The following is a 27107-nucleotide window of genomic DNA, read 5'->3' on the forward strand; positions in this document are numbered from 1 at the left end:
ATGTAAATTTGGTTGTGAAATTATGGCGACTTCAATGAGAAAGGAAGAAACCTAGCAACTCGCGAAGTGTTCTTTCTATTGCTTGGCTTTCATTTTATTCTCTTTCAAGTATGCTCGTCTATCCAACCTTGCGCATACATATCAAGCACTTCAAACTAACGACTATTGCTTCTTGTATAATTTTTTACTACTTTGCAACTAATTCAGAACTCGATCAATTTCTGTAAACAGTTGCAGGTTATAACTTTTCGTCATCTAGCTAGTGAGTTTTGACAATCCCCAGATCCAACAGAAACCAAAATTCCTCAAGCCTATTAACTCTAGCGGTTAACTTCAGCAAAGGGGAAGGGACAAACTACTGAACTAGCAGTCATTAACTTCCCATGATCAAGAACCCAAGAAGACTCTAATTGTGGATCATACTTCTTATGTAACCATCAATTAATGTAACTGTAGTCTCTCGTCTTTTGATTAGCCAGACTTAAAGGCACGTTTACTTACTTGGAATGGGAGGGAATGATTACGGGGTAAAACTATTCTTACGTTTACTAACACATAAAAGAATAGGAATGATTCCGGGTAAAAGTATTCATGTGTTTACTACTAACACATGAAGGAATCGGAATGGGTGTAGGTCTCACCTCCTTATAAGGAATCGATTATTGAATACTCAAGAATTTGATTACGAAGGGGGGAGATGAGTTTAGGAATCAACTCCTCCTGAATCAATACCGATTCCATTCTTCTCTCATTCCAGTTGTCTCCGATTCATGATTATTTTTCATTCCAAGTAAGTAAACGTGCCATAAAATTCTTAAGGGCACGTTTACTTACTTGGAATGGGAGGGAATGATTATGGGGTAAAACTATTCCTATGTTTACTAACACATAAAGGAATCGGAATGATTCCGGGTAAAAGTATTCATGCGTTTACTAACACATGAATGAATCATAATGGGTGTAGGTCTCACCTCCTTATAAGGAATCGATTCCTGAATACTCAGGAATTTGATTACGAATGAGGGAGATGAGTTTGAGAATCAACTCCTCCGAAATCAATACAGATTCCTTTCTTCTCCCATTTCAGTTGTCTCCGATTCATGATTATTTTTCATTCCAAGGTAAACGTGTAGGCATAGTATATATTTGGTCGATTTCATACCGAGCAATACACAAGAATTCCAACCCATATAGTATATTTATGTCCACCACCGATCACTCCATTATTATGTAATTTTTTTTTTTTAAATATAGGGCTGGTGCAGCTGCCCTCAAGTTTTAATTAATTAGTATTAAATAAAGGTATTTCATTCTTAAAAAGAAAAAAAAAAAAAAATTCCAAACCCATTAAGAAGAAGCATTTGAGGAAGAATTAGGCAAGCTCGCATACGGGGTAAAAAATCTGTTATTTCGGGTAAAAGCTTCAAACGACGTGACGTTTGATGCGACAGAAACTAGGGGTGTGCAAAACATGGTACAAACCGGCCAAACCGGTCAAAACCGACCGATAAATATGGTTTGGTTAAGGTTTTTTAACTTTAAAAATTGAAAATCGGTTCAATACCGAACCAAACCATTTATAAACTGGGTTGGTTTGGTTTCTATTGTACTTAAACCGCGAAACCCGAACCGACCGGTATGTTTGAAACATAAGAGAAAAAGTTTATATATATATATATATATATAATAATAATAAATATATATTCATTTGTCCGGTTTGTTCTATGTAAGTTCTAAATCTCCAGTTATAACTTTATTCTCAAATGATATACTATCATATTGAATTTAAGGCTCAAAGGCCTAAAACCTTAGTATATAATCGCTACAATTTTTTGATCATTTCATTTCACATCTCTGATCTTTCAATCTCTCATTCTTTGACCTTTAATACTATCATATTAAGCTAGTATTGATGGCTAAGTCATTAAATAAGTGAATCACTTTGAATCTAATTTAGGTTTTAGTTTTGGACTATATGTTTTGGATTTTAATTATTGAATTTTAAATTTAGATAATTTACACAATTTCAATTCTTGAGACTGAATTTTTACTATGAATTTTTTATATAAATAGCATGTTAATATTATGTAGGTGAAAACCGCCTAACTGACCAAACCAAACCATCTTTAATTGGATTGGATTGGGTCGGATTGAGCTTTTTTTTTTGATGACCGGTTTTCCAAAATGCCTAAACCGCTCACTTTGGCATAGAGATGGTTTGGAGTCAAAACCGATCCAACCCAATCCGTGTGCAGCCCTAACAGAAACCACGTTCACCAACTCCAATACACAGAGTAACAAGTCGGCCACCAACCCAATCCGAATTCTGGAAAAAAAAAAAAAAAGCCAACAAAGTTTATCACACAGCGGACGCCAGACGGGACCCACCCACTTACGGGGCATATATATATGACGTGGTCAGAGACAAAGAGTGAGGTCAAATACCTGAAACAATAGAGCGAGCAAGATTGTGAGAAGCTGAAAAATGTGTATAGCAGCGTTCGTGTGGCAGTCTCACCCACGCTACCCCTTCCTCCTCCTCCTCAACAGGGACGAATATTTCAACCGGTGAGGCTCCCACCGTTCTGGGCTGTACTATTTTGCTTCGATTTTGATTTGATATTGAGAGGGTTTGATGTTGTAGGGAAACGGCGGCTTTGCAATGGTGGGACGACACCCTCGGGATATTGGGCGGAAGAGATGCGGTGGAAGGTGGGACATGGCTGGCTTGTTCCAAGGATGGCAAGGTGGCTTTTCTCACTAATGTCAGAGAGCTCAACAGACTTGTGCAATGCAAGAGCAGAGGAGAACTCCCATCTCGTTTCTTGTCGGTATGTTAAGATTCTATCCCCCACTATTGGCCTGGTCTCTGTGTATGTTTTATTTCCCAAGTTTTATTTTGCCTATGTATTTGTGTTTGTGGAAAACCCAAGTTGAATACTTTTAGGAATGACATTATATTATGTGATTGGGTGTGTGGATTATCAGAAAGGGTCAAGATTTGTATATCCTATGTTCAGAAATGTGGTTTTATTTAGGGTTATATTATTCTGAGATCAGGCACCTCCAAGTTCCCAACTTTCTCAATCTGCACAACCAAGTGTTGCTTTGTCACCTGCCTTGGCTTAATCAACTGGTAGGTTGTTGTTGATGTGGTTTGAGGTGCTAATGAAAGTTAAACACATGGCTAAATATTAACTACTTTACTGTGTTTTCGGTGTTTCTATGGGTTCTCGGTTAATATTTGGCCACGTATTTTAAATTCATGGTATTATCTCGGGTTTTAACTTACATGTTGATGACGTGACGTGGTTTGACGCACTAATGACATTACTGTAGTTAAACCAAAATATTAAAGATGTATTGTTGTTGATGCAATGCACTATAATATCAATAAGGAAACTTTTTTTTTCCTCGTTATTAATCTTATTTTCTTCTGGTTTTCTTAAAACAATTGAGCAGTCATTACTACTTATTAGTTCTTACATTTCCTTGTTTTTAAGCATTGTTCTTATATCCAATCCACACTTCCAAATTAGCTGTCCCTTATACTGATACCTTCTCATTAAACATAAATGACAGAGATCTTGAATGGTTATCACTTATCACAAGTTTCTATTGTTGCAGGGCAAAAAGAGTCCGATGGAATTTGCAGAGGAAGTTGTTGAGGAGGCAGATAAGTACAATGGGTTTAACCTGATATTGGCTGATCTTCGTTCTAAGACCATGCTTTATGTAACCAACAGACCAAAGGAGGAAAAAAAGTTTATCACTGAGGTTTCACCGGGGATTCATGTATTGACAAATGATGCAATGCTTGATTCTCCTTGGCCTAAGGTAAGAACTAAATGGCATGTCGTTTTGGCTTGTCAGTTGGGACGCTTCAATTTTAGCACAAATTTATCACATAATCAACTAATTCTTTGCTGCATCGTTGGTTTGGTGACATTTACATTATAATTTATGTAGGGATATATTTTGAATTGGCTTCTTTTTTTTCAGTCTCAACGACTTGGCAATAGTTTCAAAGAGATGCTCAACAAGTATGGAGATGATGAAGTTTCGTTAAAGGAAATGGCTCTACGACTAATGACAGACGAGACCAGAGACGACAAAAGCCTGCTACCTTGCATTTATTCTCCAGAAGTAGAATACGAACTAAGTTCCATATATATTGAATATGCCCCTGCATTGGTAAAACCAATTACATATCTTCCTATATAGTTTTGTCCCCACTTTAACTAATTTTCTGAAGGTTTTCTTTTGAATTTCACATAGGGGTATTATGGTACTAGAAGCACTGAAGCAGTGTCTGTCAATACAAATGGGGAAGTCACCTTTTATGAGAGATTTATAGCTGGGGATTGGCATGAAAGGACCGAGACCTTCCAGATTGAAGAGGGGAGTAAATAGTATGCATATGGTTCGGTAAATCTCCATTCATTAGAAGAATACATGAATGGACTGGATTGTTGACTTAATAATAATGGCTAGTTCAGAAACTGACATGTCTTTCATTGTTCCTTTTATGGTAAAAATATCTATGCTTGAATAGACTGGATTGTTGGCTTATCAAAGATAGGAGTATAAACCGATTGTGTTGTTTTTGACACAGAGGATGTTCATTAATAAACATCAGTAACTTCAGCATGAGTTCTCGGAACACCCCTGAAATCTTTTGCGTTTATAACACCCATTTATGCTCAATAATGTCGAACTTGAAAGTAGCGTCCCTTGTGTTTACTGGTTTTGTAGATCAAGTTTGCAGTGGAAATTTAGTTTTTGAAAGTTTTGAAACAAATAATCTTCCAGGAGACCTTTATAGTGATTTCACTGTTAGTCATTGAAGCTTTTTTAATTAAGTATTTGAAACTTGGAAATACTAGTAACAACCAGCCGAGTATATACTTCTTCGACTGATGGTTAATTAATTTAGATATCGAATTCAAAATTACATAGCGTCTAACATATCCTCATAGTTTCTATGTTGTAGCTAGGTAGAATAGCACATCAAAGACGTAATAATCATAGTGATCGAAACACTGGATTGTTTTTATTTCTAAAATACAGACCAGGTGAAGTCTATTAACAACTTTATTACATGATACTTCTCATCACAGCAGTGATGATACTATTGAGCCTTTTTAGGCAGCGCATGAGACACAGTTGCAAGCATCACCGCACTTGCAGTAGGCCTTGCCAACCCCAGTGGTGGCAACTTTTCTAGCACAAGTGCACGGGTTACAGCCACAATGCTCGCCGCAGGAGCATTTCTTGTGGTTGTCCACAGTCGCAGGGTCGGTCCTGGTTGTGCACCTGTCATCGAAGTTCAGATCCTGTTAAACTACCACCAGTAAAAATAAGAACCTAACTTTGTAGCAACTACATGGAGAGTTCAAGTTACTTGAAAAAACGTCACTAGTCCATCCTTTCTAGGAACTACCCATAAAAACAAACTAGCAAAACTTCTGAGGTACTACGAGTCTACGATACATCAATATACCGGATTTGGTTCGTTATAAAAATAAAGTAGTCTCAAACTACCAATCTATCAATGATGCCTGTCTACATTTGAATCGAAATAATTTACTTTATGTATCGGTACAGGAGTATACCTATTTGAACCACTCATTTTTTACCCTTCCAAAAAGTCGGTTCTTGTTTCCTAACTTGTCTAGAAATTGGTTCTCGTTTACAGCAAAATTAAAGTTATTAAACCAGAAACACTCGGGTTTAAAGGGAGGATATATTTCTATGTAACTTGTAAGGATGAATACAATACGCTGCAATGATTGTTTGAATTTGAAGTATGAGGTATTACCTGCAAGACACGCCGCCAGGGCATGGAGTAGGGCAGCCACACCTATCGTTGCAGGTGGTGAGTCGGGCACCTCCCAGAGTAGCCATTTCTTCTTCTTCTTCTTCGTAGTTTTGTTGATTGTGAGAGCTTGCTACTGTTCATTTCTATTTAAAGTACTACCACTGGTCTGATGGCCGTGCATTTGTGATGACAATTGCCAAATGGCAAAAGAGGTTTTAGTATAGACAAGTGTTATATTGTGTTGAATGAAGTTCTCAAGCGTACTGGAGGTGGCGAAATTTTTTCATGCATTTGTTGTTGCTGCTCCACGTAGCTAGACATCTAGTCAATCTTTCTTTCTGGACTTTGTGTGCTTCATGAGCTTTTTAGACAAACATCTCATATATAACCGCCAGTTGGTAAATTCAGTTATATATCTTCTCATGCAGGTAGTTGTTCGATCTACAACATATGACAATACACAATTATTACTTTTAAGATTTAATTATTCAAAAAACTTACTTTAGAGAACATGTACATAGTCTTGTCCCTGCTTGAGCTAGCAAAATTTCTCAAGGCTTTCTTTGTATGGACTAGAAGCACTTCTGCAGTGTCCTGCGAATACAACTCGGATCAGAGAGAGACGAAGAGGAAGTGAATAGTAAGCATATATGGTTCAGTACGTGAGTCTCTACATTTATCAGAAAATAGTGTGTTCATCAATAATCTTAAAGCTTTGGGAGTTTTTAGATCCAGAGGCTACCTTAATTACTAAGGCTAGCCTGTTCGACATCATTATGCATGGCTAGTTTGTCATCCAGCAGATCATTCTTTACGATCGAGTAGACTATATCAAGCATGATGAACTGGCCGTTCTTTGTAAACGCAGTAGAAATTGTTGGCAGCTAACTAGCAGCTTCTGATGATTGCTTTTGCACATGAAGGATTTTCAGTTAGCATACAAACGTACAAGTGTATTTACACAAAAACATTTTGTGAGAAGGAGAAGAATTGACCCTATTGGGACTCGTCGGTCAAAGATCTGTGTCTGTTGGCCGGAATAAGAAATTAAACAATCAAAAACCGAGTGCAAACAGGGGTGAACATCAAAAACTGATCATTGGCTACTACATTTCCATTGCAGAATTCAGCCCCACATAATGTGGGATACTCGTGCCTGGTCAGTACACAGCGCAGCAAAAGCAAATATGGAGAAGGTAGGGAACAAAGGTGGGCTTGTAGCAATATTGATGCTGAGGACTCGCAGAGAAGCGAAGTGGGACTTTGATGAACAGCAAGGCAAAAAGTACAATACAAGTGCATCGGAAAGGACTGCAGCATGTGCAGAGCAAGTTACTGCAATCTCCAAACCTTCGAAGTTGCCAAAGAGAGTTCAGATATTGTGATCATGGAGGATAACTTTGTTTTAGTGGCCATGGTTTTGAGGTTGGGAAGATGCGAGTAAAACATCCTCAAGTTCAATGTAGATACTGCTACTGATCGACTTCTCTGTAACAGTATATGACTCGTGATGTATTGGCGCTCAAACGATGGTAAGAACTAATTAAGAGCTAGACCAATTATACCATATTAACTTTTTGTTTACTGTATCCATTCACTAAATTAAGTTTGTTAGACAATATAGTAAGACTTGCTACAAATATCATATCTACACACACTAATATATATTACACCTTCGGTAAGTAAATTTGGTGTGCGCAATAGTTGAGCCCAGATTCAAGTTTGTAATTCAGGGTTTGTAGGTTTTGTAACATTCAAATTCAGTGTCCGAATATGGATGACTACGAATTCGAGGCAGTCTCTAGACTCGATAGAGGTTAGTTTAGCATCTTTAATCATAAAGCCCAGGTTTCAGGCCGAATGAAAAATTCAAAACATAAGCCACAAGCAGGTAACATTGTGTGAATAACGAGGCGCATCACTTCGGATACATCTTGATCAAGTAACTTAAGAAAATGAAATCACTTCGATTGATTCAAATGAAATTCTACGTAGCAGGTAGACAGAAGATGTCCTAAGAAAATTCTAAAATTTGGAGTGCTGTAAATTATAACCTCATGTATAAATTTTATAGTAGCTCTATGGCTCTAGCTAATATCAAAGGAACCTCATATGATAGTAACAGACAGTCAGACACACAGAAATTGGGTCCTTTTATTTCTAGAACAAAGACCAGCAAGTCTATCAAGTATTTAACAACCTTCGACACAAAAAGGAAAATGTCTATTAACAACTTTACAAGGTAGCTTATAATAGTACGTACACTAGCTGTGATGGATATCCTTGATTAGGCAGAGCATGAGACACAGGTACAACCCTCGCCGCACCTGCAGTAGGCCCTGCCTACTCCGGTAGAGACGACGCTCTTAGCACAAGCGCACGGGTTGCAGCCACAGTGCTCGCCGCACGAGCACTTCATGTGGCCGTCCCCACTCGTGGCCTCCGTCCTGGTTATGCACCTGTCATATACAAGTACAGAAGGGTATAAAATTTTCCACAACAATTAACATACAAGAGATCTACGGAGACGGAAATAAAATTTGAAGAAAGAGGTGGATGTATCTTCCTTCATAAACAGAATCCAACTCCATCAACGACTCGGAACAAACCGAACAAGCCGGTGGTTGTTTCCTAGCTGGGGAATCCTATATTATTTAGGGTTTATATTAACTCTTAAATATAGAGCTAAACCCTAAACACTGAACAATAGAGGTTCAAGAAACGTGCTGTAATAAACTGATCCGTCGATCCGACTCTTGAAATTAGCTCAAATGGTAAGAACAATCGAGAAATAAGTTAGAATTAAAAAAGGTTCAGGGTTACTTCCCTCTTTATATGTCAAAATTTAACTTGAAGCAGTGACGTTTGAATTACCTACAGGACACGCCGCCAGGGCACGGAACAGGGCAGCCACAGCTATCGTTGCAGGACATCTTCACACCTCCAACTGTTTCTGCCATTTCTGGTTCTGAAACTCTGAAAGAGCTAGGTAGCTCTGTTCATTTCCTTTTATACAGCATGAGTACGACTTCAAATGCCAAATATGCATGCATGTGTGATGCCAAATGGCACAAGCAGTCTTAGGGTTTGTGAAGGTGGCAATATATTTTCATGCATTTCTTGTAGCGTCACCACGTAGCCAAAGTTGATCTCGATCTATTCTGATAAACTTTCAGAAACATCTCATAGGACCGTCAACTTTGACAAGTGACTGATGTAGAATGATTCCGTTAAGGAAATAAGGTCTCTGACATACACTGGATAAGAGTTGAAGGGTTTAAAAGAAGCAAGAAGAATGTTCTTGATCATTACAGAACTGGTTCAACTCAATTGGACCTCAAACGCATATGAACTGACAGTCAAAAAGCCAATTTTATACTTGAGGACAAACTATTGACAGATCTAAGAATGTGAAACGTGATGTTTTCCTTTTCTTTCCTTATCTCTCTACTCATAACATAGAATAGTGAGATTGGAATGTAAAATCAATAATGACGTTTAAAACAAACGTGACAACTATAATTGTCCTAACTTAATCATATGTTAAGTATTGAATTTTCACTCAAAACGTCCTGATATAATAAATTGATCCAAAAAAATCTTCACATAATTAGATGTGAATGTTTCGCAAAAAAAATTGTCTCGACCACGTGTAGTGTGGCCGAAGATTTTTAGGCTTACACGTGTTCTTCTGGTTTGCTGACGTGTGAGTGAGTATGCCAACTCACGGTTGGGTGACCTGTTAGCTAGTCAAATAGCCACCCTCAAGTATAAGGTGAACAAGTAATAGTATATGGATTTAAGAAAAGTTGTCGAACTCACGAGGATTGGATTCCTTTCACTAGTTATGGTGTGAAACTAATTAAAGAGAGCTAGAATATACAAATGTACAATCACAAAACCTAAATTCACAAGCTAGGCTCATGGTGAGTACTTGCAAGATGGAGTAGTAATTTGATTTTGGTTTTTGAAGATAGTTTTGAATTGAAAACAACTCGAAGCTGAAATATGTAAACTAAATTACTCTAAACTAAACTAGTGATCTAATGGATGAAAGTTAGGATTTGGATTGTCTACAACTAACCTCCCTTGCAAGTATTGGTACATATCAATATTGCTAAATTAATTAACCAATTTCTCTCCTTACATCCCTCTCGGGTATAATAAGGGACATGCTCATTTTGTGATATCAAGCACCTCTCGAGTGTATTACTTAACTACTTAAGTTATGCATTTCAATCCTGTTAGGTATCTAGTGCATTACCCTAAGTGCATAAAGTTTGGAGATGAAGAAATTATGCAAACCAACCAAGCTTATCTCTAAGTGATAGTAATTCAGAACCCCTACATGCACACCTATTGTATTTTCATGCTTTAACATTCAAGGGTTACCAAGCTCTAAATATTATACCATGACATGGCAAATACACATACTCAAAGTGTAAAGTCTAAGCATATGCATTCAACTGATCTTGAGCTTAGCATGTAGGTGCATGTATGAAAGAAAATTGCATCACATCATGTCATAGCATCAATACATACAATATTGGCTAGAGCTTTCAACCCTACCTCCAACAAAGTAACTACTCACTGATTATCACACAAATTAACATAAAATCTATGATATACATCAAGGTAAATTAAGGAGTTGAGAAAAGAATGAACTAGTTGAAGCTTGACAAATTGATTGCTAGCTTTTCCATGATATTCCTCCTTGAATGCTCCTTGAATCCTCCTTGATGGTGAATGGATGGAAGATGAACTTCTTCTTGATGATGAATGGTATGGAGATGAAGATGCATGTGATGCTCTTTTGGCTAACTTTGAGTGGTAGTGATCGATGGAGTAGTGGTGGTGGTGGTGATGAAGTTTATGGTGGTGGACGATGGTAGTTGTGGTGATGATGATGGAGGAGATGGAGTAGTATGGGTATCATGGGTTTGGATTTTGGGAGGTGGAGCTAGATGGAGGTTTTGTGGTGGAGATGAAGAGAGAAAAGACATGTAATGGGGTGGTATATAGGTAATACTACTACAAAAAAGATATTTTACGGTCTGCATTTGCAGGCCGTAAATGGACATGTCGTAAAAGACCATTATTATTTAAGGCATGTATGAGGTGCGCTGTAAATGACTCATAATTTGTGTCACAAATGAGTCAAAAGTGTGTCATAAATAAGTTACAAATCATGCAAGTGAAGAAACAGACTGCCAAATTGCGCCAAAAGAATAATGAACCCGGTTTCCTTCATGGGATGACAGGCTAAATGACTTCTCATTAGATCAATTGGTTGCACTTTAAAAGAAACTGGAGCACAAAATCAAAGATGTGCATCAACAATTTGATAAGCAATATTCTATTGAGCGATGAGGATATACTCCGACCAACGATGCGTGATTTCTCTAATTCTCTGTCTCTCATTGTTTTAGAAATTTCATGGTGCTCCAAATCGATTATAACATATTATGAATTTTTTTACTCTCAACGGATTTGATTTAGAAAAAACTACAGTAACATAAATTTACATTGTTTTTATTAATTAAAGCATACTAACGGAATAGGTTTCTAAATTAAATTAATGATTTGCAGGCCTTGTTATTTCCAAACAACAACGTAGACTATTCTCAGACTGGATTGAACCAATACCCTACTAGTGGTTCGATGATGTATACAAGTGAAATGACTTTTCCTGAAGAGCAAACTAATCTCCAAGCCTTGTTCAAAACAACCTTAATCACTTATCATCAGAATTACAATTACAGTTCAATGATGATGAACAGAAACGGTAAGACCTACTGATGAATCTAATAAAGTAACATAATAACATATGAAGTACAATACTCTGCATTAATTTTGATCATAAACTTGGTATGTGACTAACAACAACATATGCAGGCATGCTATGGCAGAACTACAACATTCAGAGTGCTCCATCAACATCAAACGGATCAAATTACAATGAACAAAGTATGTCTATGACATGCAAAAATCATCTACAATTAATACAGAAACATAGATGAGAATTTGACATTGCAGACTGTGTATCCAATGTCTGCAAGTTACTTATTTGATAATGCGAATCATTTCTTGCATCTAAAAGGCTAGCGATGACGATGAAGATCGGTCAGCACACGTACAAGTAGAGCCGTCTCAAAAGTTTTGGAGGCCCTGTGCGAGATATAAAATATGGCCCTCTTTATGCGATTATACACAAATATATCATTGAAAATTTTTGTTATGTACCAACAAATATAAATACATAATTAATTACTTTAGTTTTTTTTTTTTTGGGCCCTCTTATCTTATATTATTATTCCACTTCTTTAAAAAAAAAAAAAAAATTAGAGAGAAAGAGGACTAAAGCTTGTTAACAAAAATCCATTTACAGACAAAATTACAATTGAATTATGAATTATTAACGAAGATAAATACAATACTATTCAAAAGACTTAAATAAATGAAACAAGGATCAAAGATAAATGTAATATCTACCAGAACAAGAAAATGGAGGCAGAAAAAGGGGCCCAAAAAAAGAAGAAATAAAAAGCAAATCACTTGCAATGAGGAAAAGGGGCCCAAAAAAAAAACTTTTTACAGCTGCAATGAGAATCGAATTTGTACTACTAAGTTGGAAAAAGAGCTAATTGTCAACTAAACTACAAAATTTTCAAGTAGTGAGGGCCCCTTCATAAATAATATAGATGTACAAAGAAGTATATATAGAGCCCCAAAATTTGGGGGCCCTGTTCCATCGCACACTTTGCACAGCCTTTAAGCCGGCTCTGCGGACAAGTGTTAATAGACATCACCTCAATGAAATCGAAGTAGCCAAGAGATTATTGTTGTCTTTAGATATTTATTATTATTATTATTATTATTATTATTATTATTATTTAGGATTGCAATTTAATTTGATGATTATTTGAGGAGAGACATCACAAATATTCATATCTTAATTGGGCGGTTTCAACTTCTTCTTTTTTCATGCGAATTTCCACTTATGTTATCAGATTGTGTTAAAAAATAGTGGAAATTATTCTATGCAGCGACGGTTCAAATGACCCAACACTTATAAGATGATCTCAACCATTGATATTTATAATTAATATTTTTATTAATAACCTAAGAGTGTATTTAATATAATCTAACTATCCATTTATATCGGTGCAAGTGCACGTCGGTGTATTGAATCCTCCCCCGAAGTTAACAACCCCTATGTGCCCCTATTTTTGGTTCCATTTGGTTTTGTACGAGAGATTATTCAGAGCACCGCCGTGCACTTGCACCAACATAAATGAATGGTTAGATTGCATTAAATACACTTTTTGTTTATTAAAAATAAAGTTGATAATAAATATCAAGGGTTGAGATTATTTTATAAGGGTTAGGTCACTTACACCGTCGGTGCATAGAGTACAATCAAGATATTAATCACACTTGTCCAACGGTTAAATTAAATCATCCTTTAATTAAGTCCTTGTTATAAGTCTTTATTACAAGTGCACCAAAACATAATGGCGTACACCAGTCACCAATTAACATCTTTGATCTTAGCTCATGAAGTATATTCCAACAAAGAAAACATGCATTGGAAGTCATTTTCAGGAGGTTGGAACTTGGATTATTTTTTAAATAGCAGCTCATAAAATGCATGTTAATTATAAGATAAAATGCAAACAATTGAATTAAAAAAATAAAAAAATAAAAGATAAAATGCAAAAAAATTTCTTTTTGATTGTCTGGTGTTGTTTTAGCACATAGAATTGACCTAGGAAAGAAGACATGGATCCTCTGCGCTGTTTAAGGATGTTTTCTTGTGAATTCATCAATTCATGCCAGCAAATAAAAGGGTCCACTCTGTTTTAGCTCAAGATTGAACGAATATTTGTAGATTTTTATTTTTATTTTTTCCTTTTGGCTACTGAAGAAATATCTTGATATTTTCAGTTAGATCATTGCCTCTTATGAAAAAGAGAAGAGAAAAAAATGATATGATCGACAAAATAGAGAGTATGATTGCATTCTATAATTGAGGTATTTTATGTCTTATTCTTCAAATTTGATCACCACCAATATTTTTGTGGTGATACCCAAGTTGCTTCCAGCCTCAGAGTGGTAGCTCACTCGGCCACTATTTTTGTAACAAAAAAAAAGAAAAAAACTTCAACACTAGCTCTCCCTAGGTATGTACTATATATGCTAGCTCGTTTTGTTAATTGTTTTCATCTTGCATTTTCAGCATATATATATTGGATGTCTCTCTTCTTCTTTTTCGAGCAAAATCTATTGGATTTGTTAGAAGTTCAATTTGTTGGGGAGATACTCAAACAAAAGTTGGGGAGGGAGTCTTAATCGAAAAAAAAAGTTAGGGAGGGAGTGACAATTCTAGTCGAAGTGGGAGAAATTGGATCGCTGCTAGTTAGTTGGTGTAGGAGACCAGACGGATGATGTTGCCATACAGAAGTTGCTCGACAGCCTAACCATAAGGATTTTCTCAAAGGGAAAAAGGAAATTTAAGGATGTCCAAGCTAAATATTTAAGTTGAGAGGTGATAATATAACATTGATTAAAGTTAAAGGGGTCAAGAGTTTAGGACGTCAATCCACTTCTAAATCCATATTATTTGCAAGTTAGCTTCTTATAATGTGTTTTGTTTAAATTCGTTGGTCGTGCTTTTTTTCTCTTGGAAACATTAATTAGATTCAGATTAAGTTTAGAAACTTTGACCTAATTAGGGCTAGGAACCAAAACCGTGAGTTAGGCCATTGATTAACAAAACGAATGTTGATCACACACTTTGAAAAATGAAATACTCTCTCAACTTGACAAATACAACCATATTCTAAACTTGCAGAGAAATGATCAAATTTTCTAAAAACAATAAAATGATGAGTCATTTTCAAGATAGTTGGAAAGGAAGTGTTCATAACCTGTTGACGAGGTAATGATGAATTGCTTTTAGGTGTGAGAATCTAAGACGCCAATTGAAAGGAAGTGACCCATTGAAAATTTGAAAACGTGATATAATTGTGTGGATTTGATGGTCGATACAAATGGATTAAGTTAATTGTTTTTGACAGAGAAATATAACAAGCTTAAAATGTTTTATGTGGATTAGCTAGGGTTTAGCAACTTAGTTTATCTCAGCAATTTGGAACTTTCTCTAATTTTTGGTACTTATATATTACTCACCTTGCAAGGAAGATGGATTGGAGATGCACAAAAATGGAATATAACTGTAGTATGAAGATACTCTACGAAGATTTAGCTACACTTGATTAATCAATGTGACTGGACTACACTTGATTATAGGACTAATCATTTTGTCTCGTCCCTTTTTTTTTTCTTTTTTTTTAAGAGATTTACATTGTATTAAGGGCAAATTTCATTGTACCTTCCGAGTGTGAAATTATTTTTGTCCCTGCACTTTTAATTTCATTACACATTGTCCATGTACTTACCAATTTCAATCAATTTTGTCTAACCATTGGTTTTTTTGCCAACTATTATGTGACGTATTTTGAAATTGTAGTCACATGCGATATAATTTTACATGCCACATTGGTGAATCGTCATCATATAAAGGAGTCCATTAGAACCACATTTTCAATTTATAAAATACTTAACAAAAAAATGAATTATTAGACATGATTGATTAAATTGGAGAGCACATGATTACATGTGATGAAATTAAAAGTGTAGAGTCACAACTGATTTAATATGTAAATGTTAGGGAGGTAAAATGAAATCTCGTATTAAACTAAAAGAAATACAACGGAGAGATACAAAACACACTCAAAAGAAATAATTTGAGATGTTGTAATTATAATTTGTGAATACTTAATAACTTTCTTGGTCTAAAACTACTCTAACAAGTAAAAATACGAGAAGTTACTAAAAGTCTTAAAACAACTATAACTTCGTTAAATGGTCCCGGAAAGCAGTGAAACGGTCAGAAATGAACTCCTAGAAGGCTAGAACCCAGAATTTTCCGCACTTTGCTGAACACTCAGAGAAGAGAAGAAGTGAAGAACAAGTGACCTTTGTCATAAATGGAGAAAACAAAGCAGTTGGTTTCTGACAAGTAACTATAGGTTTTCCAAGTTTATAATTTATAACCGACTTATCCTATTATTTATTCAACTTGAATAAGAACAAAGTTTTTGTGAATAAGAACAAAGTTTTTGTAAATGTGCAAAAAAAAATAAAGGGACACTTGCTGCTTATGACCGCCATCTGGTGTATAGACTTTGATATTCGGACCTTTTGGACCGACTTTATTAAAATTTTGTACCCTTCTTTATTTTCTAATAATTGAATAAGTTTCCTTTGGTGCCCCCTAAAACTTTGCAAATTTCAAACACAACACAACAACCAGTGTTTTTGAGTAGAATACGAAGAAAAAATCATTTTCTTTACAGTAATAAGGGTAGCTTTTGTGGTCCACAGTGGTAGCTGTACTATTAAAAGTCGGGGCATCGAGTTGGCCTCTTGCCCAAGTAGCATCAAATGGGTTAATGGACAGTTTCTGGTACATGGCTTCAATCTCTTTTTGTTCTTGTGATCATATTTTGGTTAGTTTGATGTTTGTGTTCTCACTAATAATTTAGTCAGTTTCGTTAATCTGGTATTAAATTGTGAGCATTCGACTAAAATACAATAACAATATTATCCAAAAATGCAAGAAGTTTTGATGAGAATTTCTAAACATATATTTCGAATAAGTGATTTATCTTATTTGTGGCAGATTGGTAGTTGAGTTTATTGAAAAAGACATATTCGTTTCTAAATGCAATTTAATGCCCATGTTTGACATCAAATTAATAAAAAAGATTATATTTGTTACAAACATGAACACATTGATTGTATTAGCAATTCTGCAATAGAAACTTAATCACCTAAAAAATAATAATACTTAACTCATATTCAAGAATGTTTATTGTGCTCTAGAGCATTGAGTACTTTGAGTTTTTAAATTATTCGACTTGGCAAACTAAAGGTGAAAAAATCATGCATAAGATATTGTTCAAATTCATCTCATTTTACATAGTAGAATAAATGTGAATGTAATTTTGGACATAGAATTCCCACTAGTCTAAAATAACGTTCAAAAGAGAGGTACCAAAATTTAGCAACCCCCTCATAAATCATGGCCACTTCCAAAAATATCAAAATAAATGTAGAAAGGGGTGTGCAATAAAGAATGTGGTCAGAACAACATCAAACCCACATGAGCATCATCATATATGCTTCTAGGTAGTGGAGTGGAGTGAATAGTGATGGCTATTTGAGGTAACTTTTCCTTTCATTATTTTTAATCTTGCTAGTCCATTAGCATCATTCAAGAGTGTATCCACCAAATGACAGAGTTGCTTATATCATCACACCTTTTATACTTCATGTTCACCAAATACCCTATTATATGCTTGACAATCATGTCCAATTTTGCATGCTCAATTATTAGGGTTACAAATTCGACCTAAATTAATCTGGCGGTATTTTATATTTTTTATATAATGATAAAAAGGTCAAAAGTATCAGTTATGTGCAAATCCGTGTTATATTTTGGCGGAATATTAGATAAAAACTAAAAATCTTAACAGTATACGAATTAACATTTGATAGATTATTCAATTTCTAGTGATCTTATTATTAATGGAGATTCGTTTATAAAATGACATGTTAGTCAAATGTTTAATACTGTCTTGGGGTAATGATGCTGAATTATAAATCAAAGTCCACCTCATTACAGTGAGACATGCTCAAACCCCACTACATATGGAGTTGGTGACTCCAAAATCCAGCACAGTGTTTTTGACAGAATGATGATTGATGATGACCCTGAAAAATTGACATTTTGGTTCTGCTTTCCACTCGTTTTATCAAAAATCTTACTAACATGCTCAGTTTAATTGCTGTGATCATCAAATCTCAGAAACTTCCAAGCCATTGCTACTGTTTTTTCACATTAAAGAAGACTATTTCATTGGTAAAAGTCTTTCTTTTAGAGTGTTGATCATGACATTTTACAACAAAACAACAAATTGGGGTTCTTTTTTACCCAACAGCAGCAAATCATTGAAATCAAATCAAATCAAAAAAAGGTGTAGCATGTCAAAATAGTGAAATACTGATAAAGATTGAATTAGTTGCAGCAAATTGCTTGATTAAGCTCCATCTCAAGATCAAGCTTATGCAGGTTAATAATTGAATTGAATTATTATGCCATTTAGTTCTTCCCTTAAAGAAATTGAGTTACGAATTATCTTCAACCTAACTATTGATTTGAATTGTTTCACTCCACGAATCAAAAGAGGTTAATTTCCATTCGAACTGAACTTCAACTAAAATTCCAAACCAATTTTTATGATGGGAAAAAAAAAATTGCCAACACAAATTTCCTTCAAATTGCCAAAATAACATATGAACATATAATATACTGTAAAATTTTATATCTAAGATAGTAAGATTACACTAACCTATAGCTAGCTACCAAAAAAAAAAAAATATTACAATAAGCTCAAGCAAAGCTTACTTTATCCTTCTCCTCCACCTCCAGGCTCCACCGCCACCGCCACTGTCACCGCCCAAAACCCATATTTCCTCGGTCTCCAACTATCTATCTATAGATCTAAAACCAAAAATAATACTTTTTTTTTTCTTCCAATATGCATGATTTGAACATTAATCCATAGCATTAGGCCCAGCACAGGCCTTCAGTTCAGGGCTCCAAAGCCACTGCACCAAGAACTTCCTCCCCTTCCTCCCATTCACATTGAACGTCCTCCCTTCTCTGTCCCTCATCACCTGCCCAATGTACCCACCGCCGCCTCCTGTTCCGTACAACCCCTCACACAAGTCCCCGATCTCAGTCGGCGCCGTCGGGTCCTCGCCGGCGTACCAGGCATTGACAAGAGGGTTCGACGACAGCTCGGCCAGCTCGTGGCCGATCACACTGATCATACCGTCGACGCCGACGTCCTTGTTCGGCGGCGACAGAGCTCCGGGGCCGCCTCCGGCCATGTAGCCGGGAAGAGCAAACGGGTAGGCGCAGACCTCCGGGCACTGCTTGCCGGAGTTTCCGATCCAAGCGTAGGGGAGCGTGTAGCCCACCATGGAGGGGAATGTGAAGTAGTGGAAGCCGCAGACGGCGCGGCAGAAGTCCTGCATGGCGACGTCCTCGGAGGTCAGGATGAGGTAGATCCCGTTCTTGTGGTCGACCGGGAACGGAGCAGATCTGACGGCGTTGGCGATGACCTGCTGGACGGAGAGGCGGGTGAGTTGCTTGCCGTGGGAGTACTTGAGGTCAGCGTGCTCCCCCGCCACGACGACGGAGCGGGAGACGTTGGCGCCGGTCTGGTCGGTGTAGAGCGAGACAGTGCGCCACCACTCGGCGACGGAGGGCGACGGAGCGGCGCGGAGGTCGGTGGTGGAGATGGAGTGGAGGAAGTCCTTGATGAGGAGCTTCTGGGGTAAGGCCCAACGGCCGTACCAGATGAGGTAGATGTTAATAGGGGTGGAGGAGAGGACGGGACCCATGTGGTAGCGGAGCTGCACCAGATCTGAGGAGCCCTCGAACTTCTTGGAGGAGGAGAGGGTTCGAGGAGGGAGCTTGGGGTTAAAGATGGTTGGCTTTGTGTTTAGGGTTTGAACTGAAGGTGTTGTTGTTGTTGATGCTATGGAGGACTGGATGAGGAAGAAGGGGAGGAGGAGGAGAAGGAGGGAGAGTGACGACATTGTTGGAGGGGTGGAGATGGGGAGTGAGGGGAGAGTGAGGAGAGAAGGGGGGATATAAAGGTAGGGAGTGGAGATTGGGAGGGAAATGGGCTGGAGACAGCTAGCTGCAATAGTAGAGTAGTAGAAGTAACAATGGCAATGTGTGGGCACAGGGTCTTTAGTCTTTTACTTTGCGTCATTGTCTCCTTCTCTCTCATCTCTCTTACTGTTTTCTTCTGGAAAACTGGGAACTGGCTTTCTAGCTGGGGCTCTTCTGATTTCAAATGTTAGGCATGGAAATCATTTTTTTTTTTTTTGGGGTACGTGTACTGTGTACATTAATTATTTGAATATATGAAACGAAATTGTTTTAAAGGGTGGATTGGAAATTATTTTATGCACCGATAGTGTAAGTGACCCAACCATTCATTTATGTTGGTGTAAGTGCAATCTAACGATTTTCTATTTGGATTTTGATGAATTTTTTTTTTTTTTGTTAATTGCAGTTTAAGGTTTTTGTTGCTCTTATATTAGACAGGATTGAAGACCCGTAATATAGTCTGATTTTATTTATATTTTCAACATACTTCTCAGTCCCTCGCTACTTGAGCTAATCTTAAAAAATAGTACAAGCACGGAATCCGAACATACTACACAAATTCGGCAAAAAATTAAAAAGACTGGTCAAACTCGACCGACACAATTAGTAACCGTAGAGCACAAATTAATTGTCTCGACCGAATTAAGAGGTTGGAATTTGTGACGAAGATCTTACCACATAAAACAAATTTTCACAAATTTGATCTATTACGGAGACGACAAATTCGAAGATGATAAAAAAAAAAAAAATAGAAAACCATTATGGAGCAGTAGCAATACAATTATTATGAAGATACAACTATTAATCAAAATGATACGACTATTATGAAGATAAAAATAGTATGATTTAGACTATTAAACAGTCTCCGAGTACATGATATTGAATGTACATTACGCCCTTATTTAGGACAAAAATATCGCCCCACCTAACAAATGATTTGGTTGAAACCAATCAAGGGTATCCCATCAAGGGTGTCAATACTTGGAATGAAGAATTCACAATCATGAAAAATCAAGAACCAAAGTTGCGAACAATATCATGTACACAAGTAAACTTTTATTTGTCAGTACAATATCCAAGTTCACATTTCATCTTATACTCACCTAATTTTTTAGTATATTCTTTATTTTCTGAACCGTTACGAACTAGAACCCGAAAAGTAGCTGGCACATAAAATTTCTTTAAGCAAAACCTAGTTTCATTTATTCCTTGGGGTTATTTTTAGCTAGAATTGAGGCAGTTACAGCAGCTTCTGGACCTTAGCTAGGGCACCCATGCTCATGACTATGACTATGACCATGACCAAATCTGAAAACGACCGGAGATAGATCTCTCCTAAATGCTTGGGCCAATTATTTCTGGCAATTTTTAGTAACACTGAATGTTTCTGACCAAGCACAATCGAGTTTAAATTTTTTTTGAGGTAATCGAGTTAAATTTTTTATCGGTGGAAGAGTGTGAAAGCCGACTTTAGTTGATTTCACTGAATGCTTTTCCTTGAAAATATCTAGACTTGCTTGGCCAGGATCTGAAAATATCTATATTAACTATTAAGTCTGACCAAAACAGAAATATCTATCTATCCAGAAATTAATCTAAAAGTTTTGAAACCGTGGCAGTTGCCTTTAGTGGGATCCATCACCTATTTGTCCCAGTCCTTTATTACACATTAACTAATATTGTATTCATCATCAAATATTTCCAACACAAAATGGACAATACTTATAAAAAAAAACACAAAATGGACAATACATTTCAATCCATCAGTGAATTTTGTTTTTGTTAGGGTAGAATGTTCTGGGTTCTTCAATCCATCGTTTGATTTGGTTAGGACTATGAGAAAAATTCTCAAGTGACTATTACATACGTCTTTTCCTCTCTCTTTTGAATATGAAAAAGAAAAAAAAAAACGCTTAATCTAAATTTTCTGCAACTAAGTTATCCAATAAGATTCGATCAGTTCCTATTCAATAAGTAACATAAGGTACAAATAACCTTAAACACGTTAGCCACACTATGAATGACTTTAGTACAAACTCGAGGAATACATACCTCTAATTACTTACTAAGTGTCATTTTGTTCCTTTCTATTATTTTGGTGATTTTTTTTAATCTTAATTTGGCATATATACCAAATGTTGGCCAGAGTGGATATGGCCTAGGGGCTGGTATATGGCTAACGTTATACACAGTTGATGGAGGATGTCATCGGTCCATGACGACCTTCGATCGCTTTCTGCATGACTGGCTACAGATCCACCCAACTTGCTCGAGATGTTCTGGAATGAATCAATTGATATGATGAGTTCTTCTCTGCATTAATGATCGAAAAGATGCAGTCATGCATTTGTGATACACGGATATGTCACCAGCACTAATAAAATTGACTGCCTGATGCCTAGGTTTTCAATTGAGCTGGTACCACACACACACACGCATATCATATATATGGAAAACAAATTAAACCTATCATTATTTATCATGAACGAGTAAGATTACATAACATATCTAAATCTTTGATAAAATTCGCCTATTTCGAAGTGTTGTAAAATTTTTGTATAAAATTAAAATAGATAATTGTTATAAGGATTGGTGTGTGACATGTTCAGAGTATTCATGTTGGTCATTGTAATGTCGTACCTAAGAAGTTGATAAGCGTTATGGTGTTTTGAATTTTTGAAATGTATTTTATTATTATTGAGCTATAGTTTTGTAAAGACATGGAAGTTGTGATTTATATTAGGAGCAGTTTGGAGCGACTGAAAAAAATGAAGTAATTAAAATTGAAATTAGAAAGACGATGGATTTAGCATGCAAAGATTTATTGTAAAGAGAATATGTTAATTGGTTGTTGACTTTTTTACTCCACATTGCAGAACAATATAGATTTGATTCTTTACTAAATCCTATCTTCTTCATATACATTTCTATACACAATCTTAGTTTTTTTTATTTATTTATTTATTTTATTTTTTATGAACCCGATACGACAGTCTATATTAATAGAATCATGAGATTACATTAGGTGGAGAGGAGTGCCTCCAATATTGTAGGAATAGATCCATACCAGGAAAGCATCAAAACCGTATACCTAGAGCACGTACATTTAGCCAACTTATGAGCTAAAACATTAGCTTCTCTTGCAACATGAGTAAACAAATAGTTCTGAAGAGATGACATGGAATGAGAAATATCATTCACCAACCTACCAAACTCTGAGGTGTCTTCACCCTCCGCTTGTATAGCATTAACTAGCTGAAGACAATCAGTTTCGAACACAATAGGGGCCAAACCAAATCTTTCCACCACCTGGCAAGCAAGTCGCCCGGCAAAACCTTAAACCAAAACTGGGAATAACACTACACTTACATTGGCACAAGCTCCAGCGATAATCTGGCCACCTTCATCACGAACTACCACTCCTAATCCACCTCTATGGCCTGCCCCATCAAAAGCACCATCCATATTGACTTTAAGCCAACCAGTGGGTGGAGGACTCCATAATCGAGGACGGCGTCCCACCCTTGCAGTTCTAGTCGACAAAGCCAACTTCAAAGAGTGAAACAGTATCACCGCTTGAAAATAAACCTGTGAGAGGGACTGGAACTTATTATTCCATACCCTTTCATTTCTTTCTTTCCATACCACCCACAGTAACACCAGAAGGAAAGTGAAATCTTCACCAGATAGAGACGAGTAGCAGAACTGCAGCCAATCCGCGATTGAGTTAGAGGAAGAATATGCCAGTATGGCATGAAAAAAAGGCACCAACTGTATCAAGTCTCAAACAAAAGGACAGTCCATAGTGATATGGAAGATAGACTCATCTTCCTCATTACAGAAATAACACCATCCCACCAACGGAACCCTTGTGGGTAGAATAGCTTGGCAAACCTTCCATGTATGCACTTTGACCTTCCCCGGCACCTTAGCTTCCCAAATACACTTCCAAAAACTAGGAGACGCAGAGGAACTAGAGGCCTCCAATAATGAAGAATGTACCGAGCCAAAAGCCAAGTGATATGCACTTTTGGTCGTAAAATGCCCTTTAGAATCATAATGCCAGATTAAGCAGTCAGCCACCCTATTATTGCTTAATGGCAAGGAAAGAATTAACAGGGCATCCTCCGGGCTAAAAATCTCTGTCACCAACTCTCTATTCCACTCACCATTTTGTATGAGCTCGCTGACTTGAGAATGGGGTGTAACTGTAAATCTTAATGGTCTGAAAAGATAGGGCCGAGGGATCCATGGATCCTCCCAAATCAGAACTGATGAGCCATCCCCTATCTGCCACTGTAGCCCCTTAGCTATAGTCTCATTTGCACCAAAGATCCCTCGCCAGCATGCCAAAGGATAACGTTGACACGGGGCCTGAAGAAAGAAGAATTTGGAAAATATCTTGCTTTGTATAAACGACTCACCAGAGAAGTCGGATTCTTGATGATGCGCCATCCCTGCTTAGCAGTAACGCCAAATTGTGTGCATGCAAGTCTCTGAAGCCCATCCCACCTTCACTTTTAGGCAAACAAAGTTTCTCCCAAGATAACTAATGAATCTTACGATTAGCATCCTTACTGCCCCACCAAAACCTCACACACATCTGGTGAAAAGAATCACAAAAGTCCTTCGGTAATAAGAAGCAGCTCATGGAGTAGGATGGTAGAGCTTGTGCCACCACCCTTATCAACAGTTCCTTACCAGCCCCACTAAGTAATTTCCCCTGGTTGTATGGGTCAGGAACTTTCTAGAATGTTCTTTTGTATGGTTTGCATATATGGTTTTTGTTCTGGGCATGGCTTTGGTTACGTCCTCCGACCCGTATGTACTTTTTTTTCCTTATCAATAATACTTCGGGAGGGCACGTTGAGCTAGTCCTCTTCCCGCTTCTCTAAAAAAAAAAAAAAGTTAGGTCAAACAAAATAATTTATATAATTATTTCTCTCCAATCTGACACCAAAATCTCTCTCTCTCTCTCTCTCTCTAAGACCACCTCACCCAACACTGTGTCCTTCATTTCTGATATTAAGAAGGAGAAGGATGAGTGGATCAACTCAATCCGGAACCAAACCTAGGTGGCTAGCTGTACCTCCCCCCATTCACAGCGATCGGGTCGTTGTCTTTTTGACGACGTTGTCTTGGAGTGAGCGCGTTAGAGATGTGGGTGTTCTACCTGATCTTACTGCCTTTGACCTTGTAGGTGTCCTACCTTGCTAAGAGAAGTTATCGAGTTCGTAGTAGTTGTGAGGCGAAAGCCTCGAGGTTCGGAGCTTGAAAAGCATATGAGCCGAGTATTTGGGATAGTCTCTGAGATTGTTTGCATCCTGAGAAAAATTGAGGTCAAATTAGGTTTCGGAGACTGTGAATTGTATGAATGTAATAGAAATAGGATTCGGAAATGAGAGTACCGAAGCTCGATGCATGTAGAAGGCGTGGTGTTTAATGTCGGCGATTCCTTCTGCTAGCCATTTTTCCTTGTCTCCGATTCTCTCCAGTATTACTCTCTCTTCTTTCTCTCGGTAAAGGAAGGTTGAATTTTAGCTATGTGAGATGAGTTTGGGTTAATGATTTGGCTTCATGGACTGATAGTTGATACAATCACAAATTCATTTTATTTTCTCTTAATTCTGTAAGGGCTTCCTCATTTCTCTTTAGTTCAGTATGTGATCTCTTTTTCTCTTCTTCCAAAGTGAGTTTGTCTTCCCTTAGTTTTCTAAGTAAGTGACTTTAACTGTGACAAGAACTGTGACATATACTATGACACGGACTATCTCTGGACATGCACTGTGACATGACCTGTCACTTCAAATTACATTATGAATTCACTGTTCATGTCATAGTTTATTAGTTCATGTCATAGTACATGTCACAGTACATCACCGACCATGTCACTTTTCGAAGCCCCAGTAAATGAGGGGTCCTAATTCTCTAGGGTTTCATATTTGGGATCCCCGTGGTTTGATCCAACAAACTATGTTTATGCATGACACATGCGGTACTAGTGTCTTCTAGAGTAGTATAGGCTCCAGAAAATTTAAGTTTTGTAATTCTGTTTGAACTTAGCCTATTTACTATGTTTTCTTTTCATTATGTATAGTGTAAGTATTTGGGCCAATACCATTCAACACACACTTTCCTATCACCACTGGGAGATCAAAGATTACAGAATAATAGGAGAATACTTCTCCTGCATTTTAGGAAATCCAAAGGAACAAGAAGAAGATTGCAGAATCAGATATTACAGCGAAAATAAAGGAAGATCGCCTCACTGATCTTGCGTTTAAGGTAGGACTCATACATATCATTTTACATGATTTGCATATCGGATAAATGATCTGATATGCTTATCTTCATTAAGATGTTTTCATCTTGCGAGATTGGATATGCACGAAAATAAGGAAAATCATTTACTGTTTTAAAACCTTTACATGTATATCTTATTCAGTGATGCAATAGGAGATTTGATTGAGGGGGAGTCTTGCTCCTCTATAAAAGGTTTCGAAACAGTTTTCTGTAGTAGGTTTTTTGACTCTAAAAACAATTAGTTTTCGTTGTGTGTTGCTTAGCCTTCACATACTGGTTTTCATGTCAAAACTTCAACAGTTATTTAATAGTTTGATTTCTCACTACATACATATCATGAGCCATATTTGTAATCAGTGAGATCAGTGAGTTTGTGATCCAAGCAACTGAGGGGGAGATCTATAGTATAGAGAATACACTAAGCATTGGCTACGTGTGTAGAATAGTTTATGCAATTGTAAACAAGTTAACATTGTGTGCTAGTAAAGTGATTGTGATCAATATCACTACTTGTTATTGTATTCTCTTTACACATAGTGGATTTATCTTTCGTGTAGGCTACGTAAACAGCCTCGCAGTGAAGTTTCCTCAGTGGAGAGATTTACACTGCATCAGCCAAACTTGTGTTCGTTCTACGTGGATTGGTTGATTATTTAGTATTGTCTTTTATTCACATTATTGTTCCATCTGGTGTTTTCATATAGACTCGCTTTTGAATAAACGAGCACTTGTTGTCTACTTGGTGGTGCTAGCATGCCACATCCTAGACTTACCCATAGAGATGGCAAGGGAAGGTATGTATCCATGTCATTCTGACTTGAGTTGAATGAGAATTGATTTGTTGATTCAAAAAAAAAAAAAAAAAAACCAAGTGGAGTATGTGCCCCCCCCCCCCCCAATGGTTAAGTAAGTTGAGGGTTCTTTCTGCAAAATGAGCTAATTTTTTAACATAGGTTCGGTCCTAGAACCAAAATCGAGTCGAGAACTTATTTTCAGTTTGTTTAAATTGGACTAGAATTGTTAGTACTTATACATTGGTTTGGCTCGAAAAATGGTTTGATTCAATTTTTTCAGCCATTTTTATCCACCTCTAAGATAATCTATAAACAATCACGGGTGTAAGAAATCTCATTTTTTAGTAATCAAGTTATAGAGATTACTTGTTGT

The 27107-nt window shown here is 36.9% G+C and overlaps 3 protein-coding genes across 3 annotated transcripts; 1 reads left to right on the top strand and 2 right to left on the bottom strand.

Annotated features, from left to right (window-relative positions):
• Window positions 1-2408: 2408 nt before the first annotated feature.
• LOC112172592 (transport and Golgi organization 2 homolog) lies at window positions 2409-4665 on the top strand. Its single transcript, XM_024309997.2, has 5 exons — window positions 2409-2568; window positions 2645-2831; window positions 3628-3837; window positions 4003-4194; window positions 4279-4665. The coding sequence occupies exons 1-5, from the start codon at window positions 2486-2488 to the stop codon at window positions 4411-4413; spliced, it is 807 nt and encodes a 268-aa protein (XP_024165765.1). The 5' UTR covers window positions 2409-2485; the 3' UTR covers window positions 4414-4665.
• A 3443-nt stretch (window positions 4666-8108) lies between these two features.
• On the bottom strand, window positions 8109-8781 carry LOC112170049 (metallothionein-like protein 4A). Its single transcript, XM_024307195.1, has 2 exons — window positions 8696-8781; window positions 8109-8280 (listed from the first exon to the last, which is right to left on the bottom strand). The coding sequence occupies exons 1-2, from the start codon at window positions 8779-8781 to the stop codon at window positions 8109-8111; spliced, it is 258 nt and encodes an 85-aa protein (XP_024162963.1).
• A 9424-nt stretch (window positions 8782-18205) lies between these two features.
• On the bottom strand, window positions 18206-19600 carry LOC112168731 (protein EXORDIUM-like 5). Its single transcript, XM_024305630.2, has one exon. The coding sequence runs from the start codon at window positions 19556-19558 to the stop codon at window positions 18506-18508; it is 1053 nt and encodes a 350-aa protein (XP_024161398.1). The 5' UTR covers window positions 19559-19600; the 3' UTR covers window positions 18206-18505.
• Between the last annotated feature and the right edge of the window lie 7507 nt (window positions 19601-27107).

This window comes from Rosa chinensis, chromosome 6 (genome assembly GCF_002994745.2).
Source record: "Rosa chinensis cultivar Old Blush chromosome 6, RchiOBHm-V2, whole genome shotgun sequence".
Lineage (NCBI taxonomy): Eukaryota > Viridiplantae > Streptophyta > Magnoliopsida > Rosales > Rosaceae > Rosa > Rosa chinensis.